This window comes from Aotus nancymaae, unplaced genomic scaffold (genome assembly GCF_030222135.1).
Source record: "Aotus nancymaae isolate 86718 unplaced genomic scaffold, 86718_ANA_hifiasm-v0.15.2.pri h1tg000006l, whole genome shotgun sequence".
Lineage (NCBI taxonomy): Eukaryota > Metazoa > Chordata > Mammalia > Primates > Aotidae > Aotus > Aotus nancymaae.
The window spans coordinates 63,415,716-63,432,825 of NW_026988417.1; the positions used below are offsets into that span (position 1 = coordinate 63,415,716).

The window sequence follows — 17,110 nt, forward strand, 5'->3', positions numbered from 1 at the left end:
ACTGCAAATAAATTTGACTTAATGAAGATTTTGTGAAATGCTTTGTTCCAATTTAGCAAAACTACATGTTAGCATTTTTAATCTGTTATCAATAGAGGAAGATGAAAATCAACAATGAATTCAATATGGACCCTGTTGCTCTAGTTTTCATGTTCAGGTTACTTGTGTTACAGATAATTTCTAAATAGATTTAAACATATCAGTACCCCAATAGAATTCATCATTATTGATCTAGGAAATTACCTGAATAATATATTTTAGTACCATAGATATGATATAGCTAGTCTGTAACCTCCACAACTATTAGAACCAACTGGTCCTCCTGAGAGGTTTTGTAGTATTTTATATTTGTATCTTCAGTATTTAACATTGTCCCTGAACAAATGAAGGTACCCAGCAAATGTTTCTTATAAATGAGTAAATAAAATGAAAATACTAAAACAGAATGTTTTCTCTTCCCTAGCAAGCTCTCCAAGCCCAGGTGAGATTGTTTATTAAAACTAAAATATTTTAGTATTTCCTTCATGTTTTATGTTTTTATAATTCATACTTCTTTTTTTTTAACAGAAATATATTCCAAGAGAGAGAGTGTTTTACCAACCCTATCTGGTAATCTTTTATTTAAAATTTGCCAAATATAAAACTTAAATAATTAATTAATAGCCATAAATAGAAAATACGTAGTCCTAGAGAAGTGGTGGGTTATTATTTTCCTCAGAGTATGAACCTTACACATTGTTTATTTTCCCAAACTATAGAGAGGTCAGCCCTTAGCTAAAACTTTTTTCTAACGTTAGAAAATAAAAAGGATTTTGATATTTTTTGCTAATCTTCACATAGAATACAGTCTATTCTAAATTTCATGGATCATGTTATGTATATTCCTAAGTAATTTAGAATGCATTTCCTTTTATGCAGGAGCAAACTCACAGAATGAGTGAAAATAACCATGTCCAAGTGGTAATATTTCGTTTAATATATTACAAAACAATAATATTTTGTTAAGTTTAAATATGTTTGCTCTTAAGTAGCCCCCTACTCTTGAAGAGAATTTTTCTTCTTAGTCATTTCTCTCTCCCAACTTAAATCTCAGTTCTGACAACGTCTAATCATATGACCTTGAGCACATTGTGTATTCTCTTGGACTTTTCTTTTCTCATTTGTGGAGAAAAATTATATGTGTCTATCAATTTATTTCCTCCTCCAAAACTCCCATGTCTTGATCTTTACAGTGATATATTGTGTGTTCACATTTAAAGATAGTAACTGGATGTTTAATTCAGAGACTCTGTTCCATTAATGACTCAATTTATATGCAACATGATAATTTTTTAAAAAATGAAATTGACTATGTAAAGAAAGCCATGGAACATCCTCCGTATGAGTGCAACTATAGAAAAAAACCTTTTAGTTCCTCATAGTACATCTAATTTTACCCTCAATTTTACTTTTTTCTCAAATTCTGTAATAACTTTCACTGGCCAAAGTGAAAAGAAAATAAAGGCAAGTATTCCCTTCATTTGGGCCCTAAAGAGATAATTGGTCTTAACTTTCCATGTAATTATTATTATTATTATTATCATTATTATTTTGAGACAGAGTCTCACTCTGTCACCCAGCTGGAGTGCAGTGGCAGGATCCTGGCTCACTGCCTCCTGGGTTCAAGTGATTCTCATGCCTCAGCCTCCCGAGTAGCTGGGTTTACAGGCAGGCATCACCACACACAGTTAAATTTTTATTTTTAGTAAAGACAGGTTTTCATCACGTTGGCCAGGCCTGTCTAAAACTCCTGACCTCAGGTGGTCTGCCCACCTCAGCCTCCAAAAGTGCTGGGATTATAGGCATGACCTACCACATCAATATTTTTAAAAAGAGTGTGACAACCATTTATACATTTTTCATATTAATAAGGGTTTGGAGTAGCAATAATTTGACCTATCATTGTGTTCAGTGGTTGTAAATTACTAAACTATTGCCTTAGTTTGTTTTGTGTTGCTATAGCACAATACAGATTGAGTAATTTATAATGAACAGAAATTTATTTGGTTAACAGTTCTGGAGGCTGTAAGTCCAAGATTGAAGGGCCACAGTATCTATCAAGCGAGGGCCTTCTTGCTGCATTATTCCATAGTGGAAGAGAAAAAATACAGAAGAGAGGGTCAAACTCAGTCATAACAAGCTCACCCTTGCAATGATGAGGCCACTCTTGTGATAATAGCATTAAGTGAGAGCAGAGCCCTTGTGAACTAATCACCTCTTCAAGGTCCCACCTCTCATCACTGTTGCATTGGCTGTTAAGTTTCCAACACATGATCTTTGGGAAACACATTCAATTCATAGCAACTTATTTCTCTTTCTTTCTCTTTCTCTTTCTCTCTCTCTCTCTCTCTCTCTCTCTCTCTCTCTCTCTCTCTCTCTCTCCCCCCCTCTCTCTCTCTCTCCTCTCTCTCTCCTCTCTCTCTCTCTCTCTCTCTCTCTCTCTCTGTCTCTTTCTCTCTGTCTCTCTATTAAGGAACATGGCCAGCTCTATCTTGAGGTAAGTTACCTTATTTCATCTTAAAAATAATCCGAATGTCATATTTGTTTTAATCTTTACATAGGCAGGTGTCCATAGCAAAACTTGAAATGCTTTTAAGGTTTTTCCTAATTCCAGCAAAGAACATTCACCTAAATATGTAGAGAATTATATCCAACTGTTTCTAAGTACAATGCAATCATTGGTACATAAAAACAATTTAGTGTAATCTTATAAATCAATAGAGGCAACTATTCCAAAATTATATAAAGGAAAACAGTTTGGGCTCCAAAACTCTACTGTTTGAAAAGAACACTAGGCTTGGAATTGAAATATTTTCTTTCTATTCCTGGCATTTCTGAAAGTCAGCTATGTTGACCCCTGGGTACAGGGCCTGTCCTTTGACACCAGTGGCTTTAAAGAAAATTATAGATCAAAATGCCAAAAATATCTATGAGTTTTTAAAGTAAATAATTGTGAAATGTAGGCTACTACTCTCTTCTGGGGCTACTACTCTCTTCTGTGCTCTGATAAGTGAACCTGTGAGTAATGTGGGTTCTCGGAGTTCAGTTTTAAATAGCGTCCTTAAAAAAGCAATTTACTCATTACCCCTCAGGTACCTTAAAAGAGCACCTTCTGAAAGTTTCTTCAACATGGTTCACCGTAGAAGATTTTAATTTCGTCTTTTCCCTCACAGAGTAATCATTTTTTGTGACGCTAACAGGCATCTTGGAAATGAATGAAATGTGTTAATATTTTTCAGAGATTGAAAACAGCAATTACTCATACACTGTTGCTTTTCTAATGTCTTTCCCTCTAGCCTTTCCAACAGCTCAGCCAACTTGCTGCCTACCCCTATGCTGTTTGGTACTATCCACAGATCAGGCAGAATCTTCCTTTCCCACCATTTTCCGACATCTCCAGTCCCGTCGTCCCTGAGAATTATGAAAAAACTGATGTCATGCTGCAGTGGTGGTAAGTTCATTTAAATTACGGCATCTTGAAATTCTACCAAAGGAAATAAAATAGTTTGGAGATAATACCATAGGAACAGATTTAGATTAAACATGGCAAATCAACACCTACGGCAAAGGACTAATATTTTCTCAAATCAAAAATTGGTAATATTTTCTGTCACCTGTGGCTAATACTCACCAATTTCTTAGTAACATGTGGAACAGTATTATCTATTCTATAAGTGAAATTCATTCTAATGAGGGGAGAAAACAACTTCTTTTCAAGTTAAAAATGTAAAGACTTCTAACATGTAATTTAACAATATCCTTTTTGCACTTTTACTAATGTTTAAGTGACTTCCTTCTGGTTATACCTATGATAAATACAAAAATGCTGCATAGGTAATATAGCTCATATTTTAGTACTCAGTAATACTAAATTCAAATCCTAGCGTTTCTGCTTACTGGAAACTTTCCAGCAATCCTTATTTATTATAACCCTGAGGGCGGTCAAATATAGTAATCTTTGTTAGTATATTGTGGGCAAAATAAACACCGAACTGGTAGAAGTTGACTTTTCTTCAGCAAAACTTTACGGCTGACTTCCTTTAATCACAGGACTATAACAACTTTTGTTCTTTCAGAAGAATCAAGTCACTTTTCAGGAACACCACAGATATGGCCCTTGGTAAGTTTGGAAATTGTGTGTCTAACCATGATCTTATTTCTTATGATCAAATAGACATGCTTAAAAAGTCACATAGTGAAATCAAGTGTTTGTCAACAGCAGTTGAAAAGGTCTATAAGTTTAATTACTTTCATCCACTACATTGGTGCTTCTAATTATGTGTGTGTGTGTGTGTGTGTGTGTGTGTTTATGTGTGTGTATGTTTCCTTTTCCAAAAGGGAAAACTTCCCTTCTAATAGATTAAACCAAGGATAATGATGAAACCCTAACCTATGTAAAAGCCTTTTACTCTAATTGCCTTGCCATATCTTCAATGATATCACAAAAAATACAATTTAGTAATAAAATTGTCTTTATAGCTTAAAAACCAAGAGCAATGGATATGTATGTGAGTTAGAGGAAAGCATAAATAACATTGTGAGCTTGTCTGATATGAAGAGACAATAGTAAAATGTGTTCTATCATAAGAGTTTCTCTTTTCTTCAAAAATATTTAATAAAACTAACTACATATTTCTATTTCTATTTACAGATATGACTGAAAATTTCATTGTCTGAATTTCTCCTATCATGGAAAATCATCTTATCTGAAGGCTTTGAGTGTTGTTTTAGAATAGCAAACTCCCATATTGAAGGAAATTGTTCCTCTTATGTTATCTACTTAATAGAATATCATTATTTTTCCTAAGCTAAATTTTCTGAGAGAGTTTATTGTCTAAATTCCAGTGGTATCATGCCATATGGAGGGCACCTAATTAGAGGGTATTAAAGTCTTTACTAAGTTTCTCTAATAGAAACTTTGTTTAAAAAGTCTTTGAATTGCCTATTCTGTAAGTGCCATCATTTCAAATAATTGTGTGCAGTGACTGAGATTATTTTCTTTTTTCTTTACAATAAATTATACTTTAAGGCACAATCAATGTTCTCTGTCATTATTTGGTTCAGCAGTATTTACATAATCCTGTTAAGAGTCTTTGTAGGTAACATTTTGTTTTCTTTAAATTAAAATCCTTATTTTCTGTCATTATTTCATCACCAGTATTTACATAATCCTTTTAAGAGTGTAATGTACATAACGTTTTGTTTTCATTAACTTTTTATGACACTTTCAATCACATGTTAATGAAGATTTTTAGAACTGTTCACTTCTGGCTGGCACTAGCAGCCAGATCACAAAAGGCATTTGTAAACTTTTCCAGGATCTTTAATTTAAAGTCAGTGGTTTGTAGAACATTTTCCATGAGGACATAGTCAGAGCTGCAGAGAGGAACAACACTGTGGCAGTTGTGGGCACACTAGAAGTTTGATCAACCCGATTATGCAGTTTACTTATGCCATCTGGACCTGTTTGAGTCCAATCCAGTTGATTATACCTAAGTTTATAGCTAGAAAAATAGATAATAATCATTAAAAAATTAGCTCAGGAATACAGTAACCTGGTGCCCATGGTGAGCTATTCGGTGTCCTCCAGAGCCAAAGTAGGAGTTATTTCTCAAAATAAAAATAGTGACTTGCTCTGATATTTTCAAAGCACCAGATGAGGTTTACCTGCCAAGGTTTACTCCAAAATCCCCACACCAGCATCTTTAATGAACCATTGGATTCACTGGATTATAACAAACAAGTGAAAAAGGTTCTCACCCCATAGCCTAGACGATCTAGATCGATATTAGATGCTCGGTACTCTAAGAAATTTACATATATTAGTATTTTATTACATATATAGAGTGTAAAATACTAATGTATTCTATATACATGAACAGCATATTCAGAACACTCTTTTATGTGTATGTATGTGTGTGTGTGTGTGTATATATATATAAAATGTATAAACATATAACACCCAAACACATATTTTATGACTTAAAAAAATTAGCATTGAGTCCCCTGCCTTCTCTCTATGTTAGGAAGTACAAGGAGGAACAACTTGTTTTCTTATCTAGAGAAAGCCTGTCAAAATACTCAGACTACTGGGTCTGCAGGAAATTAAAGGAGGAGGCAGGCTCCTGTATCTTCATAAAATTTATCTCCCAGCTTCTGTCATCAGTCACTTCCCAAGGCACGTAGGGTACTTTATACATCTTGCTTTGTTAATCCATAGGAATAAATCATCAATTAAATACATGCATGATGATTCATAGGATGGTAAGAAAGTTGTTTTTTTTTTTTAAACTAAATTGTAATGTAAGACTGTCCTTGAAACTATCCCATAAGGTGAAAGCCTCTATTTTGTAAGACAGAAACTTACTGCTTCAGTTACTATTCTATTATATTCTCTTTCTTTAGTTTTTAAATTAGAATGGAAAAAAATGCATTGACCAGGTTACTGTCTGTAAAGTAGATACCACGAATGAACTGAGACCCCATTTAAAGTACTACCTGCAATAGGTTATCACAACTTCACTAAATTTGTAGTAATCCATTGTTATTATCCAAGAAGCAACTGCAAAGGCAGATAAGAAAACAGAGTAATATTACAATATGATTCACCACCCTCATATTATTTTAGTCTTTAACATTCATGGCATTTCCCTCTAAAGGCAGTGCTGCTTTTGATTTATTATTTTGTTATAGAAGGAGACATGATAATGATTTCTAGTCAGTCTTTTTGACCTCCCTACTGCCTACAGCTGTGAGGCAATATGGGGATTAGTTCAATGTATATCTATTTATTCTCTCAGGCTGGGCTCAGTGGCTTACCCCTGTAATTGTGCCTGATTAGATATATGATGTTATAACAGGAACCTTGTTATGGGTCTTTTATTTTTCTCTTCATTCAAGGAATATGATTTCATAAAATTCATAAAATTTCTTATTTAGAAATTGGGAGGTCAGAGGATCATTACTTTTTATGATATATCTTGAGCCAGAGTTCTGTTCACCAGTCAGGAATATATTTATATTTTTATATCAAAAATCACCCTGGTGTTATCTTGATTAATTTTTTTCTTTGAGAGATGATCATTAGCCTCAAACAGAAATGACTTCTGGTTTAACCGTTTCACATGAAATAATTATTTATCTCTAAAAATTTTAGCTACCACTGTGCTTTAGAAGTTTACCTGCCATCATCTTGGTTTGAAACCCAGCTCAGCTATTTTCACCTTTTCTAGCTCAAAAAGGCAATTTCAATTTCTGTGTGCCTCTCACTAGAGTTCTTAGTCAACTACACTTGGGCAGAAAATACTTTTTAAAGTTTATTCGGGTTGAATAGGTGAAATGATAGTCATCTATGCTTTGCCTATAAACACAAGGATGTGATGGGTAATTAGAATTAAAATACCTATCTGCAGATGTTTCTGAAGGTTTCTTGTTTTCATTATGGCTAAAAATGCTCCTGTAGAGCCTCATTTCACACGTAAGTAAAAATAAAAAAGGTTGTGAAAAAATCATGATGCTAATAGTGAACTGAAGAATACATGCCCCATACATGCCCCACCCCCCTTTCCACTGTTCTTTCAAATCCATTGTTGCCATTCGAGAATACAAAATCCAAGTGTAACCCAATACTGGGACTTACAGAAAAAAAAAGAAAAACTAGACATGTGGATTCATGTGTAAAATCTCCTGATTTTTATGTTGGCAATTTTTTTAATACACAATGTACAATACTCTTCTCCTTAAAGGACTAAAGTTCACTGGCCAGATTCAGCTCCTAAAACACCAGTCATATACTCTGCTATACATTCAGGAAAGCCTGTTCTATGTTTTGGTTTGTTTGGTTGGTTAGTTGGTTGGTTGGTTGGTTGTACTTTGAATTTCCAGTCAACTTGAATGTTGTTTATAGCGAAGCAATAATATAGAATGGGAAATTAAGGTAACCATTACCAAAACTAAACAAACAAATTATTATTTAATCATGAAAAAGAGATGCAGTGGGAAAAAATTCAGAAACATTTTGGAGTGAAGCATTCACTAATACTTCCATCTATTTCAATACATTATACTTGGTAACCGGAGCTCTGCTCTCCTAATTTTCACAAGACCTACCAAGTTTGTGAATTCATGTCTTATTTTAATGGTTATGACTGAATGTGTGTGCCCCCTCTACATTCATGTGTTTAAGACCTAATCCCTAATGTGATGGTATCTAGAGGTGAAGTTTTGGGGAGGCAATTAGGTCATGAGGGAGGAGCTCCTCTGAATGGAATTAGTGCCCTTAGAAGAGACACTAGAGAGATAATCTCTTTCTCTGCTTTGTGAGGATACAGCCAGTAGACAACTGTCTGCACAGCAGAAAAGGATCCTCATCAGATACTGTATCTTCCAGTGCCTTGATCTTGGCCTTTCCAGACTCTAGAACTATGAAAAATATATAAATAATCATGTTATCTGCAAATAGAGACAATTTGACTTCCTCTTTACCTAATTGAATACTCTTTATTTCTTTTTCTTGCTTGATTGCTCTGGCTAGAACTTCCAATACTATGTTAAATAGAAGTGGTGAGAGAGGGCACCCTAGTCTAGTGCCAGTTTTCAAAGGGAATGCTTCCTGTTATTGCCTATTCAGTATTATGTTGGCTGTATGTTTTTCATAAATAGTATTTATTATTTTGAGATACATTCCATCAATGTCTAGTTTATTGAGAGTTTTCAGCATAAAGGGCTGTGGAATTTTGTCAAAGGCCTTCTCTGAATCTATTGTGATAATTATATGGGTTTTGTCTTTGGTTCTGTTTATGAGATGGATTATTGTCCATGAGAACTTTCCCAACTTAGCAAGGCAGGCCACCATTCAAGTCCAGGAAATACAGAGAACACTGCAAAGATACTCCTCAAGAAGAGCAACCCCAAGGCACATAATCGTCAGATTCACCAGGGTTGAAATTAAGGAAAACATGCTAAGGGTAGCCAGAGAGAAAGGTCAGGTTACCAACAAAGGGAAGCCCATCAGACTCATGGTGAATCTCTCAGCCGAAGCCCTACAAGTCACAAAAGAGTGGGGGCCAATATTCAACGTCCTTAAAGAAAAGAACTTTCAACCCAGAATTTTACATCCAGCCAAACTAAGCTTCATAAGTAAAGGAGACATAAAATTCTTTATGTACAAGCAATTGCTGAGAGATTTTGTCACCATCAGGCCTGCCTTTCAAGAGCTCCTGAAGGAAACACTAAACATGGAAAGGAACAACCAGTACCAGCCACTGCAATACTGTACCAAATGGCAAAGACCATCAACACAATGAAGAAACTACATCAACTAGCAGGCAAAATTCACACATAACTATATTAACCTTAAATGTAAATGGGCTAAATGCCCCAATCAAAAGACACTCTGACAAACTGGATAAAGAATCAAGACCCATCAGTGTGCTATATTCAGGGAGACCTATCTCACATGCAAAGACACACATAGACTCAAAATAAAGGGATGGAGGAACAGTTACCAAGCAAATGGAGAGCAAAAAAAAAAAAAAAAAAAAAAAAAAAAACAGGGATTGCAATCCTGGTCTCTGATAAAACTGACTTTAAACCAACAAAGATCAAAAGAGACAAAGAAGGGCATTACAAAATGGTAAAAGGATCAATACGACAAGAAGAGCTAACTATCTTAAATATATATCCATCCAATAGAGGCGCACCCAGATACATAAAGCAAGTTCTTAATGACATACCAAGAGATTTAGATTCACACACAATAATAATGGGAAACTTTAACACTCCACAGTCAAAATTAGACAGATCAGCAAGACAGAAAATTAACAAGGATATCCAGGACTTGAACTCAGATCTGGACCAAGCAGACCTAATAGACATCTACAGAACTCTCCACCCCAAATCCACAGAGTATACATTCTTCTCAGCACCACATTGCACTTACTCTAAAATTGACCACATAATTGGAAGTAAATCACTCCTCAGTAAATGCAAAAGAATGGAAATCATAACAACCAATCTCTCAGACCACAGTGAAATCAAATTAGAACTCAGGATTAAGAAACTCACTCAAAACCACAAAACTACATGGAAACTGAACTACCTGCTCCTGAATGACTACTGGATAAATAATGAAATGAAGGGAGAAATAAAGATGTTCTTTGAAACCAATGAAAACAAAGGCACAATGTACCAGAATCTCTGGGACACATTTAATGCAGTGTCAAGAGGGAAATTTATAGCACTAAATGCCCACATGAGAAGAAAGGAAAGATCTAAAATTGACACCCTATTGTCACAGTTAAAAGAACTAGAGGCGCAAGATCAAACAAATTCAAAAGGTAGAAGAAGACAAGAAATAACAAAGATCAGAGCTGAATGAGATAGAGACACAAAAACCCTTTCAAAAAATCAACAAATCCAGGAGCTGGTTTTTTGAAAAGATCAACAAAATAGATAGACCACTAGCTAGACTAATAAAAAAGAAAAGAGATAAGAATCGAATAAATGCATTAAAAATTATAAAGGGGATATCACCACCAATTTCACAGAATTACAAACTACCATCAGATATTACTACAAACACCTCTGTGAACATAAACCAGTAAATCTAGAAGAAATGGGTAAATTCCTGGACACTTACACCCTCCCAAGACTAAACCAGGAAGAATCTGAATCTCTGAATAGACCAATAACAAGGTCTGAAGTTGAGACAGCAATTAATATCATACCAACCAAAAAAAAATCCAGGTCCAAAAAGGTTCACAGCCAAATTCTACCATACAAAGAGGAGCTGGTACCATTCCTTCTGAAACTATTCCAAACAATAGAAAAAGAGGGAATGCTCCCTAACTCATTTTGTGAGACCAACATCATCCTGATACCAAAACCTGGCTTAGACACAACCGAAAAAGAAAATTTCAAGCCAATATCCACGATGAACATTGATGCAAAAATCTTCAATAAAATATGGGCAAACAGAATGCAACAGCACATCAAAAAGCTTATCCATCACGATCAAGTAGGCTTCACCCTGGGAATGCAAGTTTGGTTCAACATATGCAAATCTATTTGAGCTTTTATAATTTTAAAAAAATTTCTCTCTTGAAGAATAAATCCCAATGTCTTCCCATTTGCAAAAGTTGCTTTCAATGATTTCAGTAAAGCTAAGTTTTCCAGTGCTTTATTTGATAAATAATTTGAGCTAATATTTCAACCAGTTTTTTAACAAAATCTCACCAAAATCTGGTGACTTTTTATATTAGTTTCCTAGGGATGCTGTAACAAAGAAGCATAGACTAACTGGTCAAAAAAAACAAAAGCAGTGAATTCATTCTCTCATAGTTTGGGAGGGTAGAGGTCTAAAATCAATGTGTTGACCATGCTCCCTCTGAAGGCTTTAGGGAAGAGTCCTTCCTTGCCTCTCCCTATTTCCGGTGGTTGCTAGCTATCATTGGCATCCCTAAACTTGTAGCTGTATTTTGTAGCTGCATCATCCAACTTCTGCCTCCATCTTCACATGGCCATCTTTCCTCTGTGTATGCATGTGCACAGATTCTCCCCCCTTTCCTTTTTTTTTTTTACTATTTTTTTGAGGCAAGGTCTCTCTCTGTCACCCAGATTGGAGTGCAGTGGTGTAATACTGACTTACTACAACTTTTGTCACCCAGTACCCAGGGAACTTCCCACCTCAGCCTGCCAAGTAGCTGGGACTACAGGTGTGTGCCACCATACCTGGCTAATATTTGTATGCTTTGTAGAGACAGGGTCTCACCATGTTGCCCAGGCTGGTCGTGAAGTCCTAAGCTCAAGTGGTCTAGGGAGGGTGGTTCTCAATGATTTACGCTATTTGTACATCTAGAATATGCTTGCATGACTAACTCATTACAAGAAATCCTGATAATAAGCAGTTTTGAGCTTCCTGGAATTGTGGTGATTTGAATGATCTCCATTGGTAGACTGAGAATTGTAGATGAAGCCAGCATTGACAATGATTTTTTGCTTGACCAAACATTACTCAGGCTCCTATACCTTCAAGGCCCATCTGTGTACTTTCTTGTAAAATCCAGTTTCAACAAAGAATCTCGCTGAGTCAACTTAGCAAGCATTCCCCCATGCTTGATATGTGATTCTCTTCCATATCTAATCAGGTTTCTTATGCCCCACAATTTCCCAGGTGATGACATATTGGCCTGTTCTCAACAAGAATCCTGTTAAGTCAGCTTAGGCAGAATCCTCCTGACTTCTGTTGTTTTCTCTTAGAAATTTTTCATTCACTGACAATCACTCTGCTTCTTGGCTGTAAATTTCTATTTGTTCATGCTGTATTTGGAGTTGAGCCAAATCTCTCTTTACCACTGTAAAATCTGATTGGAATGATCCCTGTACCTATCTCAATAGTTATAAAGTCTTCCTGACCATGCTTTAATACGTGTCATTAATAACCATTTTCTTTACCATTACATACTTGAAGAAAGTAGAACAATTAGTCATATGGTATGCAGATGTATATTTTATATTCACTAAAACATAAGGCTGGTAATGTAGGTAGAATATGCCTGCATGGCTAGCTCATATTACTGCATGAGCCTACACAGTATTTTATTCGTTGTGTTTCTTACTGATTTGAAGTTCTTTGTATATTTTAGATACAAGCATTTATAGTTTTTGCAAATATCTTCTCCCTATCTCTGGCTTGCCTTTTTAGTCTCTGAATGGTTTCCTATAATTATCAGTTCTTAAATGATGTCAAATTTTCAATAATTTATGTATGACTGGTGCTCCTTGCTATTGTTAATAAATATTTTCTAAATCCCAAATAGTAAAGATATTTCTCTGTTATCTCTTGGAAGTTTTATTGTTTTACCATTCACACTTAGATCTGTTGTGCATCTTGCATTGATTTTTGTGTATCCTATTAGGAAGGCATCAACACTTAATTTCTCCACAGGGATATCCAGTTGGCATGTTAATCCACTCAAGTTACTCAATCAGGCACTGATATTATTCAAACTGGGCTTCAGTGAGATTTGTCAATTTTCAGTTCAACTTTACTGGTGAAGTATATTTTTCATCAACTCAGCACATATCTTGGGGAGTTTTCTAGTATCCCTCATCCTTGGCAACTCTCAAGTACAATTTTGATATCATAAGTCTGTTGGTCAACTTCTCAGGCTCTTAGTTTGTGCTCTCATTATTGCAAAATGCCTAGCATTTAACAAAGGTACCAACGCTGGACTTGTCTTTAGGGGATATTTTCTTCCCCCAGTCTTACAAGTACTTTTTAACTTGCCAGGTCCCTGGTGTCTTCAAAAGACATTTTTAAGTGTTTATTATTAACACCACACTCTAACCAACTGAGCTAACCGGCCACCCGACATTTTTAAGTATTTAATCCATATTTTCTAGTTTTGCTCACCATAAAGCTTGGTTTAAATAATCAAGCTTATATTTTCTGAAAAGAATACCTGCCCCCCAAAGAAAATGTTTTGAATGAAAGACTGAATTATTTCATCTTCTTATTTCCTATGACATACTACAACTTTTAGGAAAGGTAGTTTGCCCCTTGATTCTCAACTTCAGATACACATTTTTATAAGATTCCAATAGTACTAAAAATCTTAGTAATAAAACTTAATAAGAAAATGTCCATTTTTTAAACTTTTTGTTTTGAAACAATTACAGATTCACAGGAAGTTGTAAAGAAATGCACATGGAAATCATAGTGTATATATCATATGAGATTGACTTTTATTACCCAGCCTAATTTTCTTGAGATCCATTCATGTTGTTATATGTATGAATAGCTTTTTTTTTTTTTTTTTTTGCTGCTGGTGAGTAGTATTTTTTGATATGACGAGTAGTATTTTTTGATATGATGAGTAGTATTTTTTGATATGATGAGTAGTATTTTTTGATATGATGAGTAGTATTTTTTGATATGATGAGTAGTATTTTATGGTATGAATGCTCCATGTTTTTTTTAATCACATACACATTGTAAAACATCTGAGTATTTCCTAGTTTAGGGCTAGTATGAATAAAGCTTTTGTAAATGTTTGTATACTGGTTTCTACCAAAAAGTTTTAATTTCTTTGGAGATAAATGTGCAATTATACAATCGTTGAGTTCTCTGTTATAATTATGCTTAGTTTTGGAAGAAATTGTCAACTTGTTTTTCAGAGTGGCTTTAACACTTTATATTCTTATCAGTCATGGATAATTGGCCTGGACTCTTTGCATTATTATCAGAATTTGGGACAACTACATCTTTTTACCCACTCTAGTAGGTTGGCAGTGATATCGCATTGTAATTTCAATGTGCATTCCGTGATGGCTAATAAGTTGAATATCTTCTTTTTGTGTGTTTACTTGCCAAATGTAGATCCTCTTTGGTAAAATGTCTCATAGTGCCTTTTGCCAAATTTCTAATAGATTGTTTATGTTTGTAATTTTTTAGAGTTTTCTGAATATAGAAATATTCTATATGTAATTCTTTTATCAGATGTATGATTTACAAATATGATTTTAGAGCCTGTAATTTGTTCTTTTGTCTTCTTAACGGGGTGTTTTTTTTGTTTCCAATTTTGATAGGTTCAATTATTTGTTTTTTTTTGTATAGATCTTTTATTGTGTATGACGTCATTTGGTGTCAAAGGACTCTGCCTACTTCTAAGTCACAAAGATTTTCTCCTTTTTTCTAAAACTTTTATGGTTTTCTATTGATCAGTTTAAAGTGAGTTGTATACAGTGAGAGATTGAGGCTATTTTAAAAATTTGCCTGTGGATATTCAATTGATGTAGTGCAATTTGCTAAAAAGTCTCTTCCTACTTTATAGAATTGCTTTTTCACCTTTGTCAAAATTTAATTGAATACATTTGATATGCCTATATATGGATTCACTGTAAGTTTCTGAGATCTGTGGATCTCTCTCTCAATCAGTAATCACAGCATCCTGATTACTATAGCTGTAATGTAAGCATTAACATTGGAAAAAGTGGTTTATCTTGTATTTTCTTCTTTCTCAAACTTGCTTTAGCTACTTTAGGGCCTTTCTTTTTGTATCTTAACTTTAGAATAAGTGTGTCTATGTCTTAAAAAAAGAAAAGGGGGCCGGGCGCGGTGGCTCACGCCTGTAATCCCAGCACTTTGGGAGGCCGAGGCGGGTGGATCACGAGGTTAAGAGATCGATACCATCCTGGTCAACATGGTGAAACTCCGTCTCTACTAAAAATACAAAAAATTAGCTGGGCATGGTGACGCATGCCTGTAATCCCAGCTACTCAGGAGGCTGAGGCAGGAGAATTGCTTGAACTCAGGAGGCAGAGGTTGCGATGAGCTGAGATCGAACCATTGCACTCCAGACTAGGTAACAAGAGCGAAACTCCGTCTCAAAAAAAAAAAGAAAGAAAAGGAAAATTGTTTAAACTGGATTTTACAGATGGGCCTTGAAGGTATAGGAGCAGAAGGGGCAACTGAGAAGTCAGTTTTGAGGCCATGATAGTATTTTAGAAAGAGATGATTATGATGAGTCAATATGAACTATTAATGGTGGAGCTACCGAGCAGTGGAGAAATTCAACATAATTTCCTGGGTTGAAATTTCTATACCATTGATAAATGAATGTAAAAGCTGTATTAATTTCCTAGTGCTGCTGTAATGAAGTATCATAAGCCAAATGATTTAAAACAACCGAAATTTGTTTTCTCATAGTTTTGGAGGCTCGAAGTTCAAAATAAAGTGTTGCTAGGCACATGATCTCTGAATAACTTCTGGTACTTTAACTTCTGGTGCTACCAGAAATCTTGGGTATTTATTGGCTTATAGATGCATCACTACAATCTCTGCTTCTGTCATCACATGACATTCTCCCCTATGTTTCCGTCTGTGTCTCTTCTTATAAGAGTAACAGTCTTATTGGCTTAAGGGTCCATATTACTCCATTATGACCTCATCTTAACTAATTGTATCTGAAATTGACCTACTTCCAAATAATGAGCTTCCAGAAAGACATGACATTTTGAGGGGCACTATCCAATCCAAAACAAGAATGAAAAAACTTTAAAGTTTTTATTTTTGATGTCAGAGGAGTATGGAGCTATGTATTGATGTGGAGAAGATTGAGTAAAGATCACGCTGGGGACTGGATCCAGATTATGAGCTATGCTAGGCCATGCCAGGTATGAGATTTTTAGTTAGATACTTAGATGTGGAGATCAAGAAGGCAGTTGAGTGCATGAGTTTTGAGTTCACAAAAGAAATAAGTTTGGAGATATAGATTTGGAAGTCATTAGCATAAGAATATACTTAAAGCCAGGGAACTTAACAGGATCAGCCAGGGTAAGGCTAACGCCTAGAGCACTCCAACCTTTAAGGATTTGGAAAAGGATGAAATACAAGAAGGGAGACTGAGAAGTGGTTAGTGAGTTAAAGAAGAAACCAAGGGTTCAACACCCACCTATGAGTGTGAACATGCGGTGTTTGATTTTCTGTTCTGGGTGTTGAACAATGAGAACACAGGGACACAGGGAGGGGAGCATCACACACTAGGGTCTGTTGTGGCGGCCAAGGGAGGGACAGCGGTGGGGGGAGATCAGGGAGGGATAACATGGGGAGAAATGCCACATGTGGGTGACGGGGGGATGGAGGCGGCGAACCACATTGCCATGTGTGTACCTATGCAACAATCCTGCATGATTTGCACATGTATCCCAGAACCTAAAGTACATTAAAAAAAAAAAAAGGAAAAGAAACTAAGGGTTTATTAGGTTAAGGATTTCAAATGAAGAAATGAATGATATTTCCTTGAAATATCATTAGCAATGTGAAAATTATTGATAACTTGAAATGAAGTGGTTTCAGAGGGGACAAAATTTTGATTGGAGTGGGTTAATAATAGAATAAGATATGAGATATAGAAACAGCACTATGGATATTTTTGTATGACCATTGATATAAAGTTATCTAAATAATTGGGAGACGGTTGGAGGTACAGTGTTAAGGATGCAATTTTGTTCTTTAATGATGGTAGATATTATATCATAAGCAGGTCTTCCATGATGCTTATGTTACAAT

General features: G+C 35.2%; 1 protein-coding gene across 26 annotated transcripts in view; it reads left to right on the plus strand.

The window, feature by feature from the left end:
- The window catches only part of CSN1S1 (casein alpha s1), a 58,560-nt gene extending 53,494 nt beyond the window's left edge, over positions 1–5,066 (plus strand). For 23 of the 26 annotated variants that reach the window (XM_064367692.1, XM_064367635.1, XM_064367636.1 and 20 more), the window contains 7 exons: positions 464–481; positions 568–609; positions 919–960; positions 2,513–2,536; positions 3,336–3,490; positions 4,116–4,159; positions 4,691–5,066. In XM_064367692.1, coding sequence (XP_064223762.1) covers positions 464–481; positions 568–609; positions 919–960; positions 2,513–2,536; positions 3,336–3,490; position 4,116 — 282 coding nt within the window. In that variant the 3' untranslated portion in view covers positions 4,117–4,159; positions 4,691–5,066. The remainder of the gene's footprint in view (positions 1–463; positions 482–567; positions 610–918; positions 961–2,512; positions 2,537–3,335; positions 3,491–4,115; positions 4,160–4,690) is intronic. The other 3 variants (XM_064367640.1, XM_064367646.1, XM_064367668.1) reach the window with 3 other exon arrangements.
- Positions 5,067–17,110: the final 12,044 nt, after the last annotated feature.